Source organism: Mauremys reevesii, linkage group 4 (genome assembly GCF_016161935.1).
Source record: "Mauremys reevesii isolate NIE-2019 linkage group 4, ASM1616193v1, whole genome shotgun sequence".
Taxonomy (NCBI): domain Eukaryota; kingdom Metazoa; phylum Chordata; order Testudines; family Geoemydidae; genus Mauremys; species Mauremys reevesii.
The window spans coordinates 27,786,708-27,811,095 of record NC_052626.1 but is presented as its reverse complement, the minus strand read 5'-3'; the positions used below and the strand labels follow the sequence as shown (position 1 = coordinate 27,811,095).

Below are 24,388 nucleotides of genomic sequence, written 5' to 3'. Positions count from 1 at the left end.
CGAGCTAAGGTGGTTTTTTTGCCAAGTATGACTTAACTGCTTCATGTGATTGCTATTGCAAAGTGTATTTGCTGCATGGGAATGAAAGGTGGGGGGAGAGGAGGAGTGTGGGGGTGATGGGAATGCTTAGCTGAAGTTATGTATAAAGAGAGGAAAACCGCTTGTATCGGTGTGCAGGATTTGAGATTGCTAGTTCTCCCTTGCACCTTATCTGGGCTCAAATAAACCTGGTTTTTGCTTCTCCACCTTGGTGTGTCAATTAGTGCTATGCACACCGGGCAACGAACCACTGTTGCTGTCGCCTCGGGCCTCTGTGCCGGCAACAGTGTTACATTTTATTTCTTTGAATTTAATAAGCTAATGGTATCAAAGTACGTCAGGCTGTAATAGGGTAGGTGATTTTAATTTTTTTTAAATAAGGCAATTATTGGGGTTCAGGTTATAAATATGGCTTTTATCAAGTTCAAATCCAAAATGCAGTTAAAAGCTAAAAAAAATTTTAAAAGGTCCCAACATAAAATTCAAGACCAAGGATTTTTATTCTACAGTAGACTCAATGTAAATCTGAGCTTTTAATGATCAGCAATTTACTGTTATTACAAAAGAGCTTAATATTCTACACAGCAGTCAGGAAATTCCAGAACACTTTATTTTCTGTGAAACAGTAATGTAGCACTGTTAACCCATTAGAGGAGAATTAAGTGGTTGATTATGCGACAAGACAAGAAACTAGTTATTTTAAATTCTATTAAATTATATAACTTGACCACTCAATTTTTCTAAGCACATATTTTTTGTAAAAACATCTGCACCACAATCTGAAGATCTGTCAAGTCAGAATACTTCCTGAGATTCCAGGAGTTACTGAACACAGATTTTGCCTGCAAATTAAATGATTCTGAACATAGTACTATTGTATAATTCTTTTCAATTAAGTTACCTCTTCTTGTTTTCTGAATTCCACTTCCATCTGTTTGTTACGAGGCTGATTCTTTCCAATGCCATGTCCAGTTATAAAATTGCTACTGATGTAAGCCAGCTCTGGATCCTGTTTTCCAGCTTCCTTTATCAACCTAAGAATATTACACACATTTTGGAGTCAGGCATAGCTGAGAAAATGAAAGTTAATCTTTCGTTTGTAAGACCTATATTAAAAATTGAAGTTTGGTAATCGGGTACTTTGCCAACATATATACAAATGACCTTAGTATGTTTTTTTTTTCTAAAAGTGAAAGTTTATGGTGAAAACTTCTGTAGGGATAATCAAAGATGGACTGCATACATACGCACATGCTTTGGGTCTATTATGGAAAAGTCTATACTTGAAGGCCAAGATTTTCAGAAGGGACCAGTGATGTTGGGATTCCTCAGTTTCTGGGTGCCCAAACTGAGACACCTTTAAAGGGACTTACTTTTCAGGAAGTGCCAAGTATCCCCACTGGAATAAAAAGGCCCCCCATAGAGTATGACTACATGGGGGTAAAAGACCTGCAACACAGCTGCAGCTGGCTCACATCATCTGACTTGAGCTAGGGCTGTGGGTCTAAAAATCACAGTATAGACATTCAAGTTCGGGCTCCAGCAGTTTTTTTATTCTTGTGTAGACATACCCCAAGGGACCTCATATTGGACACCCTAGAACTCAGGATCCCACGTCACTAGTCATTTGGTCAAAATCTACAAAGGACAGAAACTAAGAAACCAGCACCAAGTGTTCACATCTATTCTAAATGTTACAGATCTCTGTACTCAAACATTTTACACCTTTATCTGTAGTGGCATTGTCAGCTACATTGAATGTGTATTCTGTATAGGTATACATATGCACACATTCAAAAATAGAAAAGCAAACTGAAAAGCATGTGTGTGTATACCACACACACATACACACAAATAAAAACATCTTGAACATGAAATGTAAGGTCCCGTACCCTGGAACTATCTGTGTGTGGGTGGACCCCGTGCACCAAGGAGCTAGCTGTATGATCAAAGCTTAGCTCTGTAAATTAACAAAGCTTCCAAAAGAACACTGACTCCACAATCACAGCACAAAACAGTTCAAGACCCACTTGATTCTTTGCAGCTTAAATAAGGTAGTATTAGAAAGTGAGATATACATAAATTGTTTTACTGTTATGGATAATTGTGTTGGAATGTAAGATTATCAGGTTAATGTTAAGGATAATACCTGCATAATTTAAATTATATTTTCTGTTCATATATGCTAATGACAAAAAGTTTTAAGACTTGCTGTAATGTTTTGAGAAATGAGAATATAGATATGTTTAGCACTGTGATTAAAAATATAGACCTGTATCTTTCTTATTTAATCTAAATATGTTTTCAATTAGTTGGTGAAATTAATAATAAATTCTCAATACTGAACATGGATTATATGATTATACATATTTATTCATCCTTTTGCATTCATTTTTAAGTAGGTCTCTTTTGTATTTTCCCTTCTTCTTATAGGCCTAATAAGCTAAAAATTTGTCTGTACAACACTGTGATTTCATGAATAAGTTAAGCAACTAGCCATCTGTCTGTATAAATACACGTGTGTGTATAATCACAGTAATTGCTTGTGAAATGTAATGCCCCATGGTGAGTCCTCTGCAGTGGGGGATGAACCTGGAATCTCTGGGTCTAAAAATGTGTCTTTACTGCCTGTGTTAAAAGACCCAGAGTCTGTTAGTTCAAAGGCTGTATGGACATCAATCCCTCCCTGGTCCAGCCACTAGAAAGGGTTATTGCAGAAAATTGGGAGGGCAGTTATGTGCCTGATTTGGGGGGGGAGGAGGAGGGGAAGGTGGGAGAGAGGGGAGTCAGACCCTGAAAATCTTTACCGTTGTTTCTTCTTATAGATGACATTCCTGTTCTCTAAAGCTCTTTTATTCCATCAAAGATGATCAAAAGTAAGAAATCTCAAATTTGGATTTCTACTTAAAGATTCTATAAGGTCTTAATGCACTTCACTTGTAGAGAAATATACAATTAATGACATTGAGATATAACATTTCAAAGTGCACAACTTTATAGGCAATTACTTACAGGAAAATGTATTAAGATCTTTACTTCTATTTGTAACCATGAACTAGTAACATACTGTGACAGAATGCATCCATATATTCACAACTTGCACAGTATTGTAATTATCTCTGTACAGATATGCCTTGTAAGGTATCATTTGAAAACCTAATTTGCTGATAAAATGTGTGGAGAAACACTGTATGGGAAGTTATAAGATTCTACTATATGGTGTAAACTCTGTATGTTCCAAACTGAGGTTGGCAAACAGGTCTATCTCAAACAAAGGAATGTGTGATCTGTTTAATTTGCATTTAAGCAGTAAACAGAGTCATCAAGCAGGAAAGGAAACAAAGATAGCTCAAACTGGTGAGGAACAAGCGGCAGGGAACATCTTTCTTCATAGGCTTTTGTTTCCCTGGTACCCAGCTGGAAATGTTTTTCAAAGGGGGGACTGAAATTATAAAAAGGAAGGTTAAACACCCCAAGGCACCTCCCTCTCTCTCCCTATCCATCGCATTAACAGTACCTGAAGCAACAAAGAATTATGCTGGATTCTGGGAGATCGGGTCCTGACCTGATCCTAAGAAGGATGTGGAGAGAAAGCTCTGCTTCGACTATGACATAGTGTGTTAAGTTAGGCACCAGTGGTGTTTTATCTGTTTTTCTTGTAACCATTTCAGACTTTTATGCCTCATTACTTGTACTCACTTAAAATCTCTCTCTTTGTAGTTAATAAACTTGTTTTATTGTTTTATCTAAGCAAGTGTGTTTAAATTGAAGTCTCTGGGAAAATCCAATTGGGATGGCAAGTTGCATGCATATTATTTCTATTAAAGTAATAATGGACTTTATATAAAACTTGTATTATTCAGGAGAGGGCTGGGCAGTAGTGGGAATAGATTTCTGGGGGGGAGATCTAAGACTGAGGTTGTGTTGGGGACACCCTACAGTATAACCAAGGCTGGGGAGAGACAGAGTAAAACCCAAGTGTGGCTGGCAGGCTGTAGTTACATACAAACACTTAGGGTGTGGCTTGCATGCTGGAAGGTTGCTTGTGAGTGGCACAGGTGGGAGCCCCTTCAGTAAGGCATTGTAAGGCACCCAATGTTACAAGGCAGGGGTGACAGAACTGTTCATTAGTCTGGATTGTACCCAGGAATGTCACACATATACTGTGTTTTCCTTATATGGACAAAAATAGTAAAAAGTATTTCAGAAACCTTCTTAAATAGATTTTTTCCCCCCACATTTCCCTGAGGTATACAACTGAAATACAAGTTTAAAAATACCTATGGTAATGAATGAACCAATGCTTTTAACACACATCTAATAATGTATGACAACTGATTTTGTTGTGCATTTGTAACTAATGGGTGAAAATGATATGTGATCATTACTATACATAGATTAGGCAAATTTTTGGTTTGACCAGTAATATTTACAATTTAGGCAATAATACTAGTTTCTAAAGAAAGGAATTAGTAGTTAAGTATCATTTCATATTAAATTCTTACCTGTTTCTGCCACAGGGTATGTGTACACTGCAATTAGACTCCCAAGGCTGCCCTGTGCCGGCCTACTCAGGCTCGCAGGCCTGGAGCTAAAGGGTTGTTTAATTGCGGTATAGACATTTGGGCTTAGGCTGCGGCCTGAGCTCTGGGACCCTCCCACCAGCCTGAGAGTCCACACCACAATTAAACATGGCCCAAGTCAGCTGGCACAAGGCAACCAAGGATTTTTAATTGCAGTGTAGACATATCCGTGCACCCCTTTTTACCACCAGTATCAGACTCCATTACATAATTCCAGGAGCTGCAGACCAAGTGTAATTATTATTATTATAACAGCAACAAAACAAGTCAACAGTAACTATATATTGATCTGGCCCCACTTTGTGATGTGCATGGCTTGGCTATTGGATTCTGGGTGGAATTTAAGGTGTTGGTTATAACTTATAAAGCCCTAAATGTTTTGGGATCTTCCGACTTGGGAAGACTGCCTTTCTCTGTGTGCCCTATTGTTGCAACTGCAAGCAGCGGATGCCTTTGAGCTGAATCCCTCTCAACTGAAAGGACAAGGAACTGGCAGTAGTGAGAGGTCTTCAGCCATTGGTCTGAAACACCTTGGATCTGCTGACCTTCCAAATAATCTGTAAACCCAATCTATTCACAAATGTTTTTGGAACAGTAGGACAATGGAACAGACTGCCTAGGGAGGTTGTGGAAGCTCCTTCAGTGGAGGTTTTCAAAAGGAGGCTGGATAGCCATCTGTCTTGGATGGTTTAAAAACAACAAATCCTGCATCTTGGCAGGGGGCTAGACTAGATGACCCTTATGGTACCTTTTAACCATATGATTCTATACAGAGGGAAGGGTTTGATGAAGGTTAAGTTTGGAACTTGCATGAGGGCAGGGAGACTTTTTTTGAGAATCTTTGTTCGGTGGTTGACTTTTGGAGTGGGAGTTAGATGCTCAATACTCATTTTATACTTTGGTCACCATAATTTATATGAAGGTTGCCCGGAGTCTTAAGATAAAGTGCCTTTTTGTTAATTCTTTATAAATCTAAAGTACTGTAAGTTTGAAGTGTTGTGGCAGCCAGGATGTAGTTTGATTTATAAATCACATAAAGTATGCAGGTATGTACAGTGCAATGGAAAAAGTACAATAGCATTTGAATCAAATGTATAATTTAGTAGTCTATATTAACTGTGACTTCATAATCCCCTTTACTCCCTGAAGTATAATGTAATCTTTATTTCAGGTTGCCAGGCACATTTATCAGATTTCATTAAATGTAAAGAACTTTTTAAAAGTTATTAAAAACATGTATTCATTTCACTGGAAGACTTGACTTGTATCACATAATACACTTCCATTAACATATCCATTTATGGGTGCAAAAAGGCAAAGAAAAAGGAAAAAATACATTGAAAGTGTGCATGTGGGGAAATGCACAGTTCAAAGGATATGTCCAGTGATCAAATAATTGAAGTGTACATTCAATTAACACACACTAATGTTCTAATCCAAAATTCGGAAGTCAATGGAAGTCTTTCCATTGACTTTAGTGGATTTTGGATCAGGCCCAAATTTCAAATAAATCTTAAGTACTGGCAGGTGCAGAACATTACGTTTCTTTCCAAAAGAAATAAAATTATTTAGCTATGCAGTTTAAAAAAAAATAAGAAGCATTTACTGCAAACGCCACTGAACAAAAATCAATAAGCTGTTGTAACTGCTGCAGGCTTTTCAATAAAATGTGGGCCATATCTTCAAACAGACATGGCTTAATTTATGCCTCTTCAGAATGCATATGTGCATGCGTGGCAAACATTTTCATTTGTGTGTCTCTGGATGCAAACAGGTAACTAGATATGAAAACATTTTATGAGTGCAACAAAGTTTTACCAAATCTCAACTTTAGCCAATGTGTCTACAGTTGGGGGGAAAAAAACCCACAAAAAATATGGAGGTGCCTAGTAGTGACTCCACAGTTGTGTTCCAAAATGGGCTTAACAGTCAGCATAAAATCCTGTTTCTCTCTAAATGGAGGAGATCAGTTGGTGTGTAGTTTCAACCATAGTTACTTTTTGTGTCCTCTGAATTTTCCGTGGAATTTATGTAAAAAAAAAAAATTATGAAGAGAAACTAAACAGGAAGTCTTTAAATTTGGGCTCTGTCTGAAACTTTTCCTTGTTGACTGATAAAAATATTGTCTAACAGGTATCTACACAAAAATTGGCAGAGAGGTGGATCCTGAGGAACCCTAATGCAACAGAGTGTGCTTTTGTTTGCTTTTGTTTTTAAAGACAGTTTTGGATTTAGGGTCATTTTTAACAATTATCCACTATTTTTATAATTGAAAATGTATTTGGAGTGAACACAAACCTGAGTGATGGGGCATATAACCTTGCTTGCTGAATGGGGACTGGGTACACAAAAGACTGATTGGAATTGGAGAGAGGGGTTGAAAGATGAGTGCAAGGAGCATGCTCATACAAATCCCACTGATTGATTTGGTGGGGTGAGGAGAGAGAAGAGAGAATGAGGAGAGGGAGGGTACATGCAAGCGTGATTGACAGGGACTGGTGAATGCAAACTTGATTGATAGGGGGTTGGTTGCACATAAGGGTTGCTCCCCCTTATAGGATAAAATCTGCAGAAAAACCTCCAACTAAGAGCTCATGCACAACTATTGAAGGATAACATTCTCTTGTTGTCCTTGCATCCCCACAGGTGTGTTAACCTCCCTAATTAAGCTGTAGAAACAACCCAGGGAATTACCACAGAAAAAACCATCCTTCTGCATAAAACCCTTTAATATCTTCCTACACAACCAACTTCTATTGTTGGGGAAAAAATATTCTGGTAAAATGATGTGAACAGAAGAGTGGAAACGGAACAGCGCTAAAGCTGTGAAGCAAGATCTGTGGTGTACGGCAGCTGTGGAAACGGCAAGGTGTGTGCTTGTGCATGGTGGAGTAGAGGACATGTACTGTTAGGAGGAATAACTTTTCATTTCCTTCCATGAGAGATATTGTTTAAACTTATAACTTAAGTAAAAATATTTAATGTTAATGTGATGAATGCACAAAATAAAAATTGTATGGGGGTATTTTTTCAGCATATTAGCTGTTTAAAAACAGAAAAAAACGTTAATTTATTTGCTGAAGTACCTCTTTCATTGTTTACTTGGGGCAATCAGCACTTATTGGTAAAGTGGTGCTAATGTATAGCTAATGCAGATCACCTTTTCAGGAAAAAAACATACCTTATGCAACTAGAGTATTGCACACATCTTCAATATTTTTTGGCAGATGCCCCAGTGGCCACCTTTTTTTGTTGCTGATAAGGAACACAAGGGCTTGACATTTTACTGAATAAAGAGTTTTGTAAACTCCAGATGTTCCAGTATTGCATGTATAAACTTTTTTTTTAAACTTACAATTATAAACTTGGGCTCCACTAAGCTGGAATCACATTGATATATGGTGCAAAGATACAATTTTCAGAGGTGCCTAAGTGATTTTGGAGCCTATGTCCTATTTTCAAAAGTGACTAAAGTACTTCTGAAAATTTTACTCAAAAGCTCATAGTGGTTCTTGGACGAATGTTCTAGGTCTCTTATTTGACTCAAATACAAAATGGAGTGGCTTTCCTGAAATACAACACAATTTCCTAGATAACTCTAACATACCTTTCCCTTTGGCAATGTGTTACATTCTTTAAGATTTTCATTTTTAAAAGCGTTACCTGTTTAGGACGACTGCTGTGTATCTCCTTTCCACAAAAATAATTCCACATAAAATATTAGTAAAGGGAGAAGGGAAATTTGTCTCTGGCTTCTCTTTCTCCTCAATTTCTTCATCCTCATCATCATCTTCAGAATCACTCCAAGACACATAATTATCCTGATTCCTATTATTATACCACTCAACACTTTCAAACTGCTGCCGCTCATATGGTTTATATTTGCGCAAGATTTCAAGCAGTTTTATTACTTTCGGGGTTACAAATTTCAGATCAAGTGAGGCAGGTGAGAAGTGCTCTTCACACAGTGCATGTATTTTTCTTAGGAAAGTGTCTGTAAACAATAAAAATTTCCTGTGCAGCTCCTCTTGCTCATGTTTGATGTACTTCTGTAGCTCTCTCACCATCATTCCAGCTACCTTATCTGCACACCAGGGTCCCAGAACAACCAACACAGCTCGACAGTCTGACAGTATCTACAACAAATGAATTCAAACCCCAGTTCAACAGGATATAGTAATTTATTCATTTTATATTGGGCTTTCATTTCTAATATGAGGATAATCCTCATTGTAAGCACAATAGTGGTTGGTTTCTTTGTAAAAGATAGCTACAGTTATTTCATTTAGAAGTCCCCCACAAACATGATAGGAGAAAACGTAAAAATACTTCTTCACCAGAAACACCAGCCACTAGAGCTACACTCTATATTTTAGCATTTTTGTCCTTGGACAAGAAGGATTTAATTACTATTTTGTAGTCCGATGGCATTGCAATCTGGAAATCTGCCTTAAAATAATTATGCTAAAAAATAATTCATAATGCAGTTATGAGCAACTGGACAGTATTATCCCCCGAGACTAATGGGGAAACAAGTTTTTAAACAAGGCAATATTTTCCATAGGCACTTCTGCATCATTATCTGAGACTGATAATTTACCAAGAAATTCCACAAATAAGGCTCTCAATTCATTGTATATTATTCACTGTATTTAACTAGAGCTCATGAAGTCTATTCTATCAAAGGAAACCTTTTTAATTAAACTAAGAAAATGAAAACTATACTTTAAACAGAGAAAAGAACAGTAAAGAAAAAACAAATTTCATTTCAATTAATTTAAACAGGGTTAGTGCAACAGTACTCAACCTGCTGGAAAGGCATCTTTGCCATTGAGTCAAGCGGCCAAATGCCACATAAACATTATAGTGTGACATCCTGACATTGTGTTGTGATGTTGCTATATCACTAAAACAGATTCATGACCCATCACATTCTGATTCAATATTACAATGAAAGCATCACAATACAGTTAAAATATTGCACCATGAGGTTTTTATAGCTCTAGAAAATTGCACTTGAAAACACTATCCTTCTCTCTTCCCCTTATTCTCTGCCTCTCCATTCCTGACTGCTCAGAGGTATCAGGACGACTCTTTGCAATCCCTGTGCAATTTTGCACTCCTTTCTCTACAACTTATTTGGCAGGTAATGTAGGCAATGCTCCTGTAACTGAAGAGACCCAAAGAATGTGGGAACTGAAAGAAGCGGAAGAGTTTGAAGCAGAGTATCTGTCTGAGAGTTTATTTCATCTTGTGACACCAACTGGGGAAATTTTTTCAGAATACTTCCTGAAGCACCATTTCCCTTTTTTTTTTTTGGTTGCACTATTAAAATTTTATTTGGAAAAGTCACTGGGTCTTAACAATAATGGCCAATATATAAGAAATAAAATAATTATGCAGAATGAAAAAGAAAATATATATGATCCACACGTCTGACAAAGTTCTAAAGTCACAGAGTTAGGGGGTGAAATCCTGGACATAAGTAGGAGTTCTGCTATTGACTTCAATAGATTTCACCCACGGTTCAAAGGAAAACTTCTCAATCAGTCACAGGAAATTAAGATTAATTTTGTTAATATATTTTAGGTTGGCTGAACTACAATAAAAGTTTCTGTAATTAACTTGGAAAGCAATGAACAAGCAACGATAAAAATCTAAGTATGTTTTACATCGGACATAATGTCCTTACCTGTTTAGAAATTAATGTAGAGTCTCTCTCTTTTGAATGTACAGATATGTTGCAGTCATTTAGAAAGTTAAGTGCTTCATCCAATTCTTTTAACAATCTTTCATACAGCCCACTTTTGTCGGTATATGGTCCACAGTCTACCACAATCTCACATGGCTGAGAAGTATATCTTCATTGAGAGAAGCAAAAGATTTGGTCAACTATAGCTGTTGAAAGTCAGAGTTGTTTTTAGCTACTAAGACTATACCTTAGGCAGGAAGGACAGCCATACCCAATTTGAGAGGGTTTTTTTAATTTTTTAGCAGTAACAAACGGAAAACAAATGAATACACAGTTTAAGATATTATATAGTACATCAAAAATAGTGTACTTATTTTTTAATGCCTTAAGAGTTAGTATCTCTCAAAAAAGACTACATAAATATAATTCACACACTATGCAGGAGCTAAACACATATATTTGAACTTTTCAGGAATGAGTGAGTAAGTGTCAAAGTCATGTATGAAATGGATGTTACATACCTGTAACTGAAGTTCTTCAAGATGTGTGATCCCTATCTATATTTCATACATGGGTACGCATGCCTGTCACGTGCCCACATCTGGAAATTCTCAACAAGCAGTGCCCAATTGCTCTCCTTGTGCTCCAGACTGAGGGTATAAAGAGGCAGTGAGGGCCAATACCTCTCCAGTTCCAGTTCTTAACTGTGAATCCAATGGGATCCAAAGCAGAGAAGACGGAGGGTGGGTAGTGGACTACAGCTAGACACCACACATCTTGAAGAACTTCCAGTTACAGGTAAGTAAACCTTCATTTCTTATTTGAGTGCTACTGCCTATGTGCATTCCACATGTGGGTGACTGACAAGCAGTATTCAGACTGGAGACGGGGTTCGAGAAGGCTGGCAGTAAAGAAGCATGCAGTGTTTTGTGAATGTGTGACTGGAACTCCAGATAGCCATTCTGCATACATCCAGTATCAGGACTTCCCACAGAAATGCTGTAGAAGCAGCTTGGTCTCTCGTTGAGCATTCCCTTACTCCATCCAGAGGATGGATACTCTAGTAGCATGTGGTGATGCGACCAGAAATCCATTCAGAGATTCGCTGAGAAGATACTGCTTGTCCTTGCAACTTTTTTGCAACAGAGAGAAACAGTCTTAGTGATTTTCTCATTGGTTTGGTCCTTTGAAAATAGAATGTCAGGGCACATCTGACATCCAGGGAATGAAGGTTTTCTCTTCAATGGAAGCATGAGGTTCTGAGAAGAAAACAGGTAAGTGGATTGGTTGTTTGACAAAAAAATTCAGAAGTTACCTTAGGGAGGAATTTAGGATGAAAGTGAAGGGAAACCTCCTTGTGAAAAACTGTATATGGTGGGTCTGCCATGAGTGCCCCCATCTTGCTCACTCTTCTGGCTGAAGTAAAAACTAAAAATGCATCTTTCACAGAAAGGTGAGAACAGAACATATATCTAAAGGTTCAAATGGTGGTCTGGTGAGTACTGAAAGGAAAAGCTTGAGGTCCTATTGAGGTAAGGCTTAACCATTGATAGAAAGCCCCTTTATGAATCTCACTATTGTTGTGTGAGTAAAAATGGAACATCCATTTACTAGAGGAAGGAAAGTACTGATTGCTGTGAGATGGACTCTCAGTGAGCTAAGGGAGAGACCCGAGTTCTTCAATGACAGGAGGTAATCTATGAATATCTGCAGAGTCTGAGGAAGACTGACTGACCTGCACCCAGGTAGAGAAGCATCTCCATTTAGCTAGGTAGCAGTTCCTACTTGACTATTCCATATTTTAAAGAACATAAGAATATAAAAATGGCCATACTGGGTCAGAACAATGGTCCATCTAGCCCAGTATCCTGTCTTTCAACAGTGGACGGTGCCAGATGCTTCAGAGAAAATGAACAGAACAGGGAAATTATCAAGTGATCCATCCCATCATACAGTCCCAGCTTCCAGCAACCAAGAGGTTTAGGGACACCTGGAGCATAAGGTTGTGTCCCGGACTATCTTGGGTAATAGCCATTGATGGCCCTATTCTCCATGAACTTATCAAATTCTTTTTTGAACCTACTTACACCTTTGGCCTTCACAACATGTCCTAGCAATGGGTTCTACAGGCTGACTGTGTTTCGTATGTTTGTTTTAAACATACTACTTATTAATTTTATTGGGTGACCCCTGGTTCCTGTGTATGTGAAGGGAAATGTAAAACTTTCTTATTCATTTTTTCCACACCACTTATGATTTTATAGACCTCTATTATAAAGCCCCTTAGTTACCTCTTTTCGCATCTAAACAGTCCCAGTTTTTTATCTATACTCATATGGAAGCTGTCCCATATTCCTAATAGTTTTTGTTGCACTGCTCTATACTTTTTCCAATTCTAATATATCTCTTTTGAGATGGGGTGACCAAACCTGCACACACTATTCAAGATGCGAGTGTAACATGGATTTATATAGTGTCATTATATTTACTGTATTCTTTTCTATCCCTTTCCTAATTGGTTCCTAACATTGTTAGATTTTTTTTGACTGCTGCTGCACACTTATCAGATAATTTCAGAGACCTGTCCAGGATGATTCCAAGATCCCTTTCTTGAGCAGTAATAGCTAATTTACAACCCATCATTTTGTATGTTTAGCTGGGATTATGTTTTCCAATGTGCATTACTTTGCACTTAACAACACTGAATTTCATCTGCCATTTTCTTGCTCAGTCATCCAGTTTAGTGAGATCCATTTGTAACTTTTCGAAGTCAACTTTGGACGTGATTGTCTGCAAACTTTGCCATCCCACTATTTACCCCTTTTTCCAGATCATTTATGAATATGTATTGGTCCCAATATAGTTCCTTGGGGGACCTCACTATTTACCTCTCTCCACTGTAAAAATGAAACACTTATTCTTACCCTTTGTCTCCTATCTTTTAACTAGTTACCGATCCATGAAAGGACAGTCCCTCTTATCCCATGACTGCCTATTTTGCTTAAGAGCCTTTGGTGTGGGACCTTATCAAAGTCTTTCTGAAAGTCCAAGTGCACTATTATCAACTGAATCACCCTTGTCCACATGCTTAACAACAGCCTCAAAAATTATAATACATTGGTGAGGCATGATTTCCCTTTACAAAAGCTGTGTTAACTCTCCCACAACAAATTGTATTAATCTGTGTGTTTTTTACTATAGTTTCAAACAATATGCCTGGCATTGAAGTTATTGCCAGGATTGTCTCTCAAGCCTTTTTTTTTTTTTTAATTGGTGTTACATTAGCTATACTCCAGTCATCTGGTACAGAGGCTGATTTAAGCAATAGGTTACTTATCACAGTTAGCAGTTCTGCAGTCTTGAATTTGAGTTCCTTCAGTTTTGTCACCTAAAAATAATGGCTCGTGTAGGAATCTTCCTCACATCCTTTCCAGTGAAGACCAATGCAAAAAAATCATTTAGCTTCTCAGCAATGGCCTTGTCTTCTTTGAGCACTCCTTTAGCATCTCGGTCATCTGGTGGCCACACCGATTGTTTGGTCTGCTTCTTGCTTCTGATGTACTTTAAAAAAATGTTGCTGTTAGTTTTGTGTCTTTCGCTAGTTGCTCTTCAAAGTCTTTTTTGTCCTGAAGCAAGAGAGGGATTGCAGACCAAGAGAGCAAGACGATGGGCTGAGGTGACTGTTCTCATTTCTAGCAGATTGATGTGCAGTCTGGCCTCCTGTGAGGTCCAAGTGTATGGTTTGGTTATTCAGATGAGCATACCAACCAAGAAGGGATGAGTCCATTATGACTGAGGCACTAGGGATGGGAATGTTGACATGAACTCCCACTTGCACTGGTTCCAGGTTCGACTACCAGGTAAAAGATGTGATGATCCTTGGGGGAACGGTCACGCTGTTGTTGATGTGGTCTTTGTCTGGTGAGTAGATGGACCAGAGCCAAGCCAGTAGTCAGCATAACTGAGGTCTGGCGAATCGTGTCACATAAATGTAAGAGGCCAAGTGGGCTAATAAAGATAGGCATACTTTAACCGTAATCTTTGGTATGCAAGTAACCTGTGATATCAAATTGCTCACTGATTGGAATCTTTCTGTGGGGAGGAAAGCTCCAGTTGAAATTAAAGTCATGTCACTCCAGTAAAGTTTATTGTCTGTGTGGGGATCAAAATGGACTTTTCTTTGTTCACACAGACACCCAGTGCTGCTAGAAGATAAAGCAGTAACAAAGTCACCAACCTGACCTTATTGTTGGAGCAATTTATTGGGAGCCAATCATCCAAAACATGGGAAACCTAAGTAACTGTGACATCTCATTTGGGCTGCCAGCCCAGAGAAAATCTTTGTGACTATCCTGGGCGCTATTGTTAGTCCAAAGGGTAGGACTCTAAATCATTAATGCACTTGACCTACCAGGAACTGAAGAAACTTTCTGTGGGATGGATAAATATCTACATGAAAATAAGCATCCTTCATGTCAAGAGTCATGAACCACTCCTCCCCACACAGAGGAGGGAAATTATTGATGCTAGTATAGCCATCCTGCATTTTGATGTTTGAATAAAGATGTTCAGTTGTTGAAGGTCCAGAATGGGTATCCACTCTCCATCTTTTTGGAGGACCAAAAAACAAACAAACAAAAAAAAAAACGGTCTGTGGAATAGAACCCTCCCTCGATACTGAGGTGGCAGTCATTCTATCGTCCCTGGTTGGAGAAGAGAACCCACCTTCTGGAGAAGAATCTGCTTGTGAAAGTGATCTCTGAAGAGGAACCAGGAAGTGGGTTTGTAGAAAGAACAGGAGAGAAGATTGATGGATTAACCATAGTGGATAATTTTCTAGACTCCAAATATCTGTTGTGATAGCATTCCAATTGTGGGTCCCCAAAGACGGGGGGCTAGAAGTTGTTGGCATCAATAACGATGGGAGGTTCTCAACCGAAGAGTCAACAGTAACCCTTTACAGGTGGGTGGAATGGGTGGAGGTTATGGTGGTAGAGGCCTCGATTTTCAGCCCATGAGTCCTCTGCCACTTGTGCAGAGGCTTGGCTGAACACTGGTGATAAGATTGTGGAGGGGGTGGGTCTCAGTCTATACACCTGCCTGCAGTATTTTCTCTTCAGGGCTGGGGTGTAAAATTCCCAAGGTGCGGATGGTTGATCTAGACTAGAGTATTTCAACAAGCATAAAGAATTATCAGTTTTCTCATTAAACAATCTGATTTGTTGAATGGTGAGTCCTCTGTATGTTCTGATCATCCCTGGGGAACCCTAAAGAGTGAAGCTAAAATTTACACCTCATAATTATAGAAGTGGCTAGCACTCTGGCTGCCATGTCAGCTCCATCCACTGCAGCTTGTAGGCATGTTTTTGCCACTGGCCTGCCTTAAAAAAAATATATATATAGTAATTGGAGATATACCAATCTCCTAGAACTGGAAGGGACCTTGAAAGGTCATCAAGTCCAGCCCCCTGCCTTCACTAGCAGGACCAATTTTTGCCCCAGATCCCTAAGTGGCCCCCTCAAGGATTGAACTCACAACCCTGGGTTTAGCAGGCCAATGCTCAAACCACTGAGCTATCCCTCCCCCCTCCCTTGATGAAGGACTGAAATTGGGCTGTGTCCTCAAGGGGAAGTTTGTTCTTAAAGTCTGCAAGTCTAAAGTAGAAGTTAAAATCTTTTTACAGTAACAAAGCCTCAGATAGTAATACAGAATTGCATGCCCACAGGAGAATACCTATCTTCCCAACAGGTCCAACCTCAGAGTTCTCCTTGCTTGGACCTGTAGGTTGCAGATCATCAAGCAGTCAGTGCTGGGAATCCTGGATCTCCTCCAGGAGGGTTATGAAGGTGATTCACTATTCTCTGCAGTAGCTCCTGGTATTGCTTGTGGTCATCCGGTGAAGAGAGTGTGATTCCTTCATCCAGAAATGAGGATGTTGGTATCACTGATTCCTATGGATCCAGATCAATATCCTCCACCTCCTACTTCGACAGATCCAAAGGATGCCGAGTGGGAGAGGTGCCGCAGGACTCATGGATGGATCCAGGAGTCTACTATATGGATCCCAAAAGCCCCAATAGGGCCTATATGAGGGGTCAACCAGTTGAGGGGGCTCCCATGACATTGGGAACCAGCAATCCCTAGGAAAGTCATACCGGGGAGAAGGGCGTCCAGATCTCCTTGACTCTGTGCCAGGACTCCTCTCTCTATGAGGAGATAAAGGACTGGCAGGAGCATCTGACTCTGAGGGTGGGAGTGGAGATGGCTCCGGTGTTACTGAAGTAGTTTTATCCTCTGGTGTGGCAGTCCTTCACAGGAAGATCAGGCCTAACAGGAGAGTGGATTGAGGATAAGGAAAAGATGATATCCTCTCAGGAGACATAAGTGTCCATATATCCAAGTGTTTGAGGTGCTCCGGTGGTCATGACCAAAAGTGACGATGTGTCCTGAGACATTGCTGTAGGCCAGTCCTTTGAAGAATGAGATCGTACTGCTGAAGTGTCAGATCACCAACTCCATCCAAGAGTTCTGGGATGCTGGTCTTTACGTTTAGGAGACAGAGCCACCAATGGAACAGATGGATCCTTTTTCTTTAATGCGTTACTCTCCTGCTAGGGGGTCTTAAGCAGTCCTGAGCCCTTAACATCTGCATGCGAAGACTTGCTCGACCTGTCTGGTGTTGGAAAGGGATCTCTTCTCTTAGGAAGAGACCTGGACAGGGATTTGTCCTCGTAACCATGAGTTTCACTTTCTCTCATACAAAGTCCTTGAGCTTAGCAGCTCTTGGCTCTGTTCCCACGCTTGTGCTGTTTGTCCGTTGGGGGCTGATGTACAGGGGTCTCATAGCCTTCTCCATAAGGTGTTTCTTCAACTAAGGTTCACGAACTGTGTGTGTTCGCAGGGGAAAATGAGCAACAGATGCTGCACTTTGCAGAAATCTGAGTATCATCCAAACAGCAGAGGCAATGTTGGTGGTCCTCACTCATGGAGAAGGAGCAAGGGCAAGTGATGCAACGTTCTTGAACCCCGAGACTCTGGGCACAGTCCCAGACTGAGGGAAAGGGCTCCCCAGCAAAAGGAAAAGCAAGCTCTACTAGCTATACTATAAAAACTAACAATTCTAATATAAAAACGCATTTACAATATCTATTTACGGGGTATTAGAAGAAAGAATCTGAAGATATCTGGACACAGAGGATTCTGACTCAGGCAATGCAGTGGTAAGAAGGTCCTGTAGAGGCATCGGCCCACAGTGTCTCTTATGCTTTTCGTCTGGAGCACAAGGTGAGCAAATGCTCACATGCAGGCCAACAGACAGTGCTTGTTAAGAAACTATGGGTGAATGCGCATGGTGCACATGCATACCCATGTGTGAAATACACATAGGAACCAGCACTCAAAGAAGAAAGTGAGCTTTGCAAAAAGAGAATTGTTCAAGTTTAGATAAGGGCCCCCTTTAAAGTATATGCTAGTAGATAAAGCAATTGTACCATCTTTTACTTTGTCTTAAATAAAGCATTACTTATGTTTATACCAACCAAACAGGGGAGTGTGGGGGGAGAAGAGAGGAACAGGGTCAATTACAATTAACTCACTGACTATGGATGCAAAAGTTGATAAACGTACACATTTTTCTTCTGCTACGTGACAAGCAAGAGGCATACTATTACTACTACTTATTTGTACTTAGGTAGCACCCACAATGTTCTGACTCTATACAAACATACAGAAAACAGTCCTTATCTGTGACAGTATTTCTGAATTGCTTTTGTCATTTTTTAATAACAATAGTAAAATTTTAAAATCTGCAAGACCTTATAGTGGGAGTTGTAAAATCCTGCCAAAACCAGCTCACAGGTTATGAAGCTCCAATAATATGCTAGTTACTTTTCAAACATAATAAATTGTAGTCCCTGCCCCCAAAAGCTCTCAATCTAAGGAACAGTTGCTTTTCAGAAATCTCTTCTTAGGTAATTCTTCACAGCTCCTTTTAAAAATATTTAAAAGCTCTCACTACTCAGAAAGAAACTTATCATCGATTTTTTTATAAAGTGACGGCACTGTATGTATAATTTTATATATACACACACATATATATCCATGAGCATAAAAAACATAGCTCTAGCTACTAATAGTGTTCTTTCCTCAGTCTTACTGATATGAAAACACAAATATAAATTTAACACTGACAATTGTGTATTAAAATGTACCTATCTAAGACCACCAAATCAGTTGCAGTTTCAGCATTGCTCTTTAGGATTTTCTCCAGTTTCTGAATCTTCTCCTCTAACTCAGCAGGATCACATTTCCCATTTAAAATGGAAGCTGTTAATCCCAGGATTCGAGGACAGGATGGACATTTCTCACAGATCTGTGAAGTAAACCAGAACAGCAGGGTAATAAAACTGTCAATTCCTCCACCAACGCATCCCAAGTGCATCTTTGCAGATAAATATCTAGATCTCAGGTTCAACTAGTATTTCAGCACCAGGTGTCAGAAAAAGAACAATCGATATTTTCAATCTAATATAACTAACCAACTACAGTTAAATTAGAAAATTGGAACATGTTAAATATTAAATTTTAACTTTTATTGTTTTAGTAAAAGTATGCAAAGGCAGAAATTTGTTAAACATTCTATTAAGTAGAGATAGTCAAAGCACATAAAAGCAGGTGTGAGGTACCTTGTCAACATTTATACCATAAAACCGACCATCTTTTAAGGATTAAAATACCACTATAAAAAAATTAAACCTACCACATGATCCCTGATTAAGCCTGTCATTCACTGGGGAAGGGTTGGAGGAAGAAGGATGGATGAAGGAAAAAAGATACAGAAGTAGATTCTCTTTGAATTGCTTGGTTCACTTCAATTAGGGCAAATAATGCACAGGGCCAAAAATGCCCTCACAACAAAAGAAAGCTTAAAGCTTTAGAAATCAGTACCTATGTATTTTAAAAAAAAATCCACACTCTCTCAAACGGTTATTTTATCAATGGTTTTTTAAAGGTTCAGTAATTCCATTTACTCAAAATAAGATTCAATTTTAAATTTACAATAAAATTAGTTGCACTACAACATCAATTCCCGACCAAAAACCAATGTAGGTTATGGTAAAGACACTGGTTTCACCATTCTATGGATCACTGATGTCAATTTACTCCAATAACTCTTCAGTAAATTCAGCATCCCAAAATACACTGTACACTTCCCATTGTTTCTCATCGTCAGTTTTGTAGTGAAGAGGGGTGACACTTAAGCATTTTATTTTAAAAACATTAAATACCTTTTAAGGTACAAATCCATATTTTAACTGCCATGCAAAAGTTAGATACATTTCATGTTTCTAGTCTGAAATTTTACCACAAACAAGTGTTAAGTTCTTGTTTCCAAGCAACTTGCTTAATGAAGGAAGCCCATGTTATCTACATGAAATAAAATAAAGTGCTATTGTTCTTACTGCCCCAATTGTAAATGAACATATTTTAAACAGGAACACCATAATAAGAATATAAAATTATTTGAAATAAATACACTAGAATAAATTATCTAATCAAGAAACTCTACAGTATATTTATAATTTGACTAATCAAAAACCTACACAGCACCAAATAAAACCATTTTATAAAGAGTTACATTTTTGAATAGTGTTAAAGCACTGACCATCAGTTGCTACATCATTCTATCATAAAATGGTAGCCACAATTCAAATATTTTCCTTCTTGAGAGCAATACATACCAAAATGATTTTAAGTAATAATCTTTACACTAAGTCAAATCAGCCAGTGAGTTTTTCACTAACAGATTTGTGATCTGAACCTCAGTGAAATTAGAGACGCTGAAAATAAAAAGGTTAAATAATGGTGACTTACCTTCATAATTTCTTGATACGGATGGTCCTGGATTGCAAGATGGCACTCATCAAACACCAGAAGATTAATGTTTGACAGGGATAAGTATTCATTTTTTAAAACATTCAAAATGACATGACATGTCATAACCAGAACCTAAAAATACAAAGAGAAATGCAACAAATACTAGCTATTAGCATGTTACCATAAACATTGCTAGCTTTTTTTGACTGCTACTACACACTGAGCAGATGTTTTCAGAGAACTATCTAGGATGACTCCAGGATCTCTCTCTTGAGTGAGAGCAGCTAATTTACAACCCATCATTTTGTATCTTTATCTTGGATTATGTTTTCCAATGTGAATTACTTTGCACTTATCAACACTGAATTTCTTCTGTCATTTTCTTGCCCAGTCATCCCTTTGTAACGCTTCACAGTCAGCTTTGGACTTAACTGTCCTGGGTAATTTTGTATCATCTGCAAACTTTGCCATCTCACTATTTACCCCTTTTTCCAGGTCATTTATGAATATATTGAGCAATACTGGTCCCAGTGCAGATCCTTGGGGAACCCCCACTGTTTATCTCTCTCCATTGTGAAAACGGACGAAGTATTCCTACCCTTGGTTTCCTGTCTTTTAACCAGTTGCTAATTAATGAAAGAACATTCCCTCTTATCCCATGACAGCTTACTTTGCTTAAGAGCCTTTGATGAGGGACCCTGTCAAAGGCTTTCTGAAAGTGCAAGTACTGAACTCTATATTGACTGATCACCCTTGTCCATATGCTTGTTGACACCCTCAAAGAATTCTAATAGATTTGTGGAGCATCATTTCCTTATAAAAGCCGTGATGATGATTCCTCAACATACTGAGTTAATCTAGATGTCTGATAATTCTTTTCTTTATTATAGTTTCAACCAATTTGCCTGGTACTGAAGCTACTTCCTTCAGAACTCTTGGGTGAAGACCATGTGCTCATGGTAACTTATTACTGTTTAATTTAATCAATTTGTTCAAAAAAAACCTTCTCTACTGACACTTCATTCTGGGACAGTTCCTCAGAAGTATCGCCTCAAAAAATGGCTCAGGTATAGGAATCTTCCTCACATCTTCTGCAATAAGACCTATGTAAAGAATTCATTTAGTTTTCCCGCAACAATCTTTTCCCCCTTGACTGCTCCTTTAACACCTTGATTGCCCAGTAGTCCCACTGATTATTTGGCAAGCTTCCTGCTTTCAATGTACTTTAACTTTTGCTGTTAGGTTGTATCTTTTGCTAGCTGCTCTTCAAAGTCTTTTTTGGCTTGCCTAATTATACTTTTACACTTGACTTGCTAGAGTTTATGCTCCTTTCTATTTTCTAGAGTAGGATGTTAGATTTCCAACTTTAAAAAGATTTCTTTTGGTTTCTAACTGCCTCTTTTACTCTGTTTAGCGATACTGGCATTTTTCTGGTCCTCTTACTGTTTGTTATTATTATTAGGAGAATACATATAGTTTGCACCTCTATCATGGTACCAATGTTAGCCAATGTGATAACCAATGGGACACAGTATTACCAGTGTACAAACTATATAGAAATGACAGAGTAGGTTGTGATGGTGGGGGAGTGGCACTATATGTGAAAGAAAGCATAGAGTCAAATATAGTAAAATGGATAGAATAATAAGAGTATAGCTGTAGGAATATACTGCCAACCACCTGACCAGTGTGGTGATGGAGACTGTGAAATGCTCAGAAAACCCAATAATAATGGGGGATTTCGACAATACCAATATTGACTGGGCACCGTCATCAGAGTCATGGATGATATGGTGATTGAAAAAAGGAGTACTGAAAGCCCAGTTTCTCAAAGACACACCGTGGGTACTCTCAGGAATATCTTCTCTCTAGGTTTGCATCTAAATACCCCAAGTATGTTGAACTTTGCACCGAGCATGAGAAGGACTTGGTCAAAACACAGCATTTAATTTGGGTAAAAATTAGTTTCTTCCCCAGATCACCTGTACTGTAAACTTTTCACTTTTTTGGCAGTTTATATTACACATCTTACCTCATGTTTAGCAAATTCTTGATTCCACTTCTCCTTTGTCCATGATTCAATTATTTCTAAAACTGAATACTCCCCCACCTTCAGATCTGAATGGGTCCTGACAGCTGACACTTGCTGAGCAACTTGATTTGCTTTAAAAAAAAAAAAAAAAAAGTTTGCAGTTTTCAATTATAAAATGGCAAGGAATTTGTAAATACTTTAGTCTTAAGTGTACATGCCATTGTATCCATGAGTTTTATAACACCTTTAAAATTAGTATAAAACTAGATAAATAAATTAACTAAACTAGATATACACAATTATAAGACGACAAAAATCAAGCACCATACAGAGAAGCATAATGGCTCACAATACCATTCCATGTTTGTCTCTCATCCCCCACCAAGAGAGATCAGAAATTAAACAACATCTCAAAGTAAATTGGCCCTCACTCATTTCTTGGTCTGGTCTTGGGAACTAGCAAAACAACAGAAAAAAAATGTGGAGTTTCTAGTAGACAAAAGTCATGGGGGTAAAGGACACACAGAAGCCTTCAAACCCTTTATGGAAACTATGCCTGACTGAATAAGTGTAATTCTATCTTGCAATTTTGTGCAGCATGTCAGAAACAAAACTGGTCACTTTTATCTAGTTTTTATTAAGGATTATTCCTGTAATAAACACACACACCAAACAAATAAACCCCATTTTTTTGTTACCTGAGTTGACCAAGAAAACTGTTCTCTTTCCATTTTTGTTGAAGTCTCCCCTGATCTGATAGGACAGCTCTTTAGCGAGTAGTACTGCAATAAAAGTCTTCCCTGAGCCAGTGTTTAAACAGACTATTGTATTATGATCCAAAGCTGCTTCAAGCAGTTCAACCTAAATTTGCAAATGATAAAAAAGTCACTATTTGCACAGGCAGAGTAATTAAAAACAATGAACAAAAGCAAAAAACTATCCACAGAAGTTGTACCTGTATGAACTGTGGATGCACCAATGGGTATTTTTAAAGCTAACTAGTCCTCGAGAACTGCCACTGATTTTATAGGACAAGAAATGTATTTGCCGCAAAGCACATTGTCAGGTTTCATTCAAAACATGGAAACAAGTTATCAGCTCTATAAATCAGGTTGTGTTTTTAAAGCTATAGTACCTCACTTTGCTAGTACACCTCTACCCCGATATAACGCGACCCGATATAACACGAATTTGGATATAACGCGGTAAAGCAGTGCTCCGGAGGGGGGGGGGGGGTGTTCCACACTCCGGCGGATCAAATCAAGTTCGATATAACGCGGTTTCATCTATAACGCAGTAAGATTTTTTGGCTCCCAAGGACAGTGTTATATCGAGGTAGAGGTGTACTGTAAATATCTGATGAAATAAATCTTTATTACATGTAATGATGTCTCTAGTTCGGTGTGCTTGATTTAATTCCTGCAGATGACTTCGGGATCTAAAAATATGAGCCTCACCAGTTGAGCAAAAAGACCAGATCCATTAGCTCAAAGGCAGCAGCAGTCTCTAATCTCTATGTGGTGTAGCCACTAGAGAAGGACAAGGAGCCATACCATGTTAACATGGGTTACACATTTAAACTTGTATGGCTTCTAAATGTTGAAATACTTATATGATTCACCCAGCGTTAGATGAAAAATTTACATCAACTTAAAGCAATTTTTATTCTGATAGCTGGATGACCAACATTTTAGGTCATCAAAACAGCTGTTTCAGATCACTCGTCACACATAAGGCTTTCAAATAATTAAAGAAATGAGCATGACAATACTCCGGAGAGATGCTTTCTGGCCAATTTGCAAACTAAACAGTGGCTGATACAGAAAAATGTCTTGAATTTCCAATTGGCTAGAGGTATGCTACCACTATCATTGCTGCAACTATTAAGAAGTAGCGTGAGCACTGCAATAAGAACATAAGAACTGCCACACTGGGTCAGACCAAAGGTCCATCTAACCCAGTATCCTGTCTTCCAACAGTGACCAATGGGAGGTGCCCCAGAGGGAATGAATAGAACAGGTAATCATCAAGTGAACCATCCCCAGTCGCCCATTTCCAGCTTCTGGCAAAAAGAGGCTAGGGACACTATCCCTGCCCATTCTGGCTAATAGTCATTGATGGACCTATCCTCCATGAATTTATCCAGTTCTTTTTTGAACCCCATT

General features: G+C 38.5%; 1 protein-coding gene across 15 annotated transcripts in view; it reads right to left on the bottom strand.

Annotated features, from left to right (window-relative positions):
- DICER1 (dicer 1, ribonuclease III) overlaps positions 1 to 24,388 on the bottom strand; it is a 100,795-nt gene that overhangs the window by 36,428 nt on the left and 39,979 nt on the right. For all 15 annotated transcript variants that reach the window (XM_039534752.1, XM_039534751.1, XM_039534758.1 and 12 more), the window contains 7 exons: positions 22,922 to 23,084; positions 22,224 to 22,354; positions 20,189 to 20,323; positions 18,526 to 18,686; positions 10,315 to 10,483; positions 8,286 to 8,758; positions 941 to 1,073 (listed from right to left, as the gene is read on the bottom strand). In XM_039534752.1, coding sequence (XP_039390686.1) covers positions 941 to 1,073; positions 8,286 to 8,758; positions 10,315 to 10,483; positions 18,526 to 18,686; positions 20,189 to 20,323; positions 22,224 to 22,354; positions 22,922 to 23,084 — 1,365 coding nt within the window. The remainder of the gene's footprint in view (positions 1 to 940; positions 1,074 to 8,285; positions 8,759 to 10,314; positions 10,484 to 18,525; positions 18,687 to 20,188; positions 20,324 to 22,223; positions 22,355 to 22,921; positions 23,085 to 24,388) is intronic.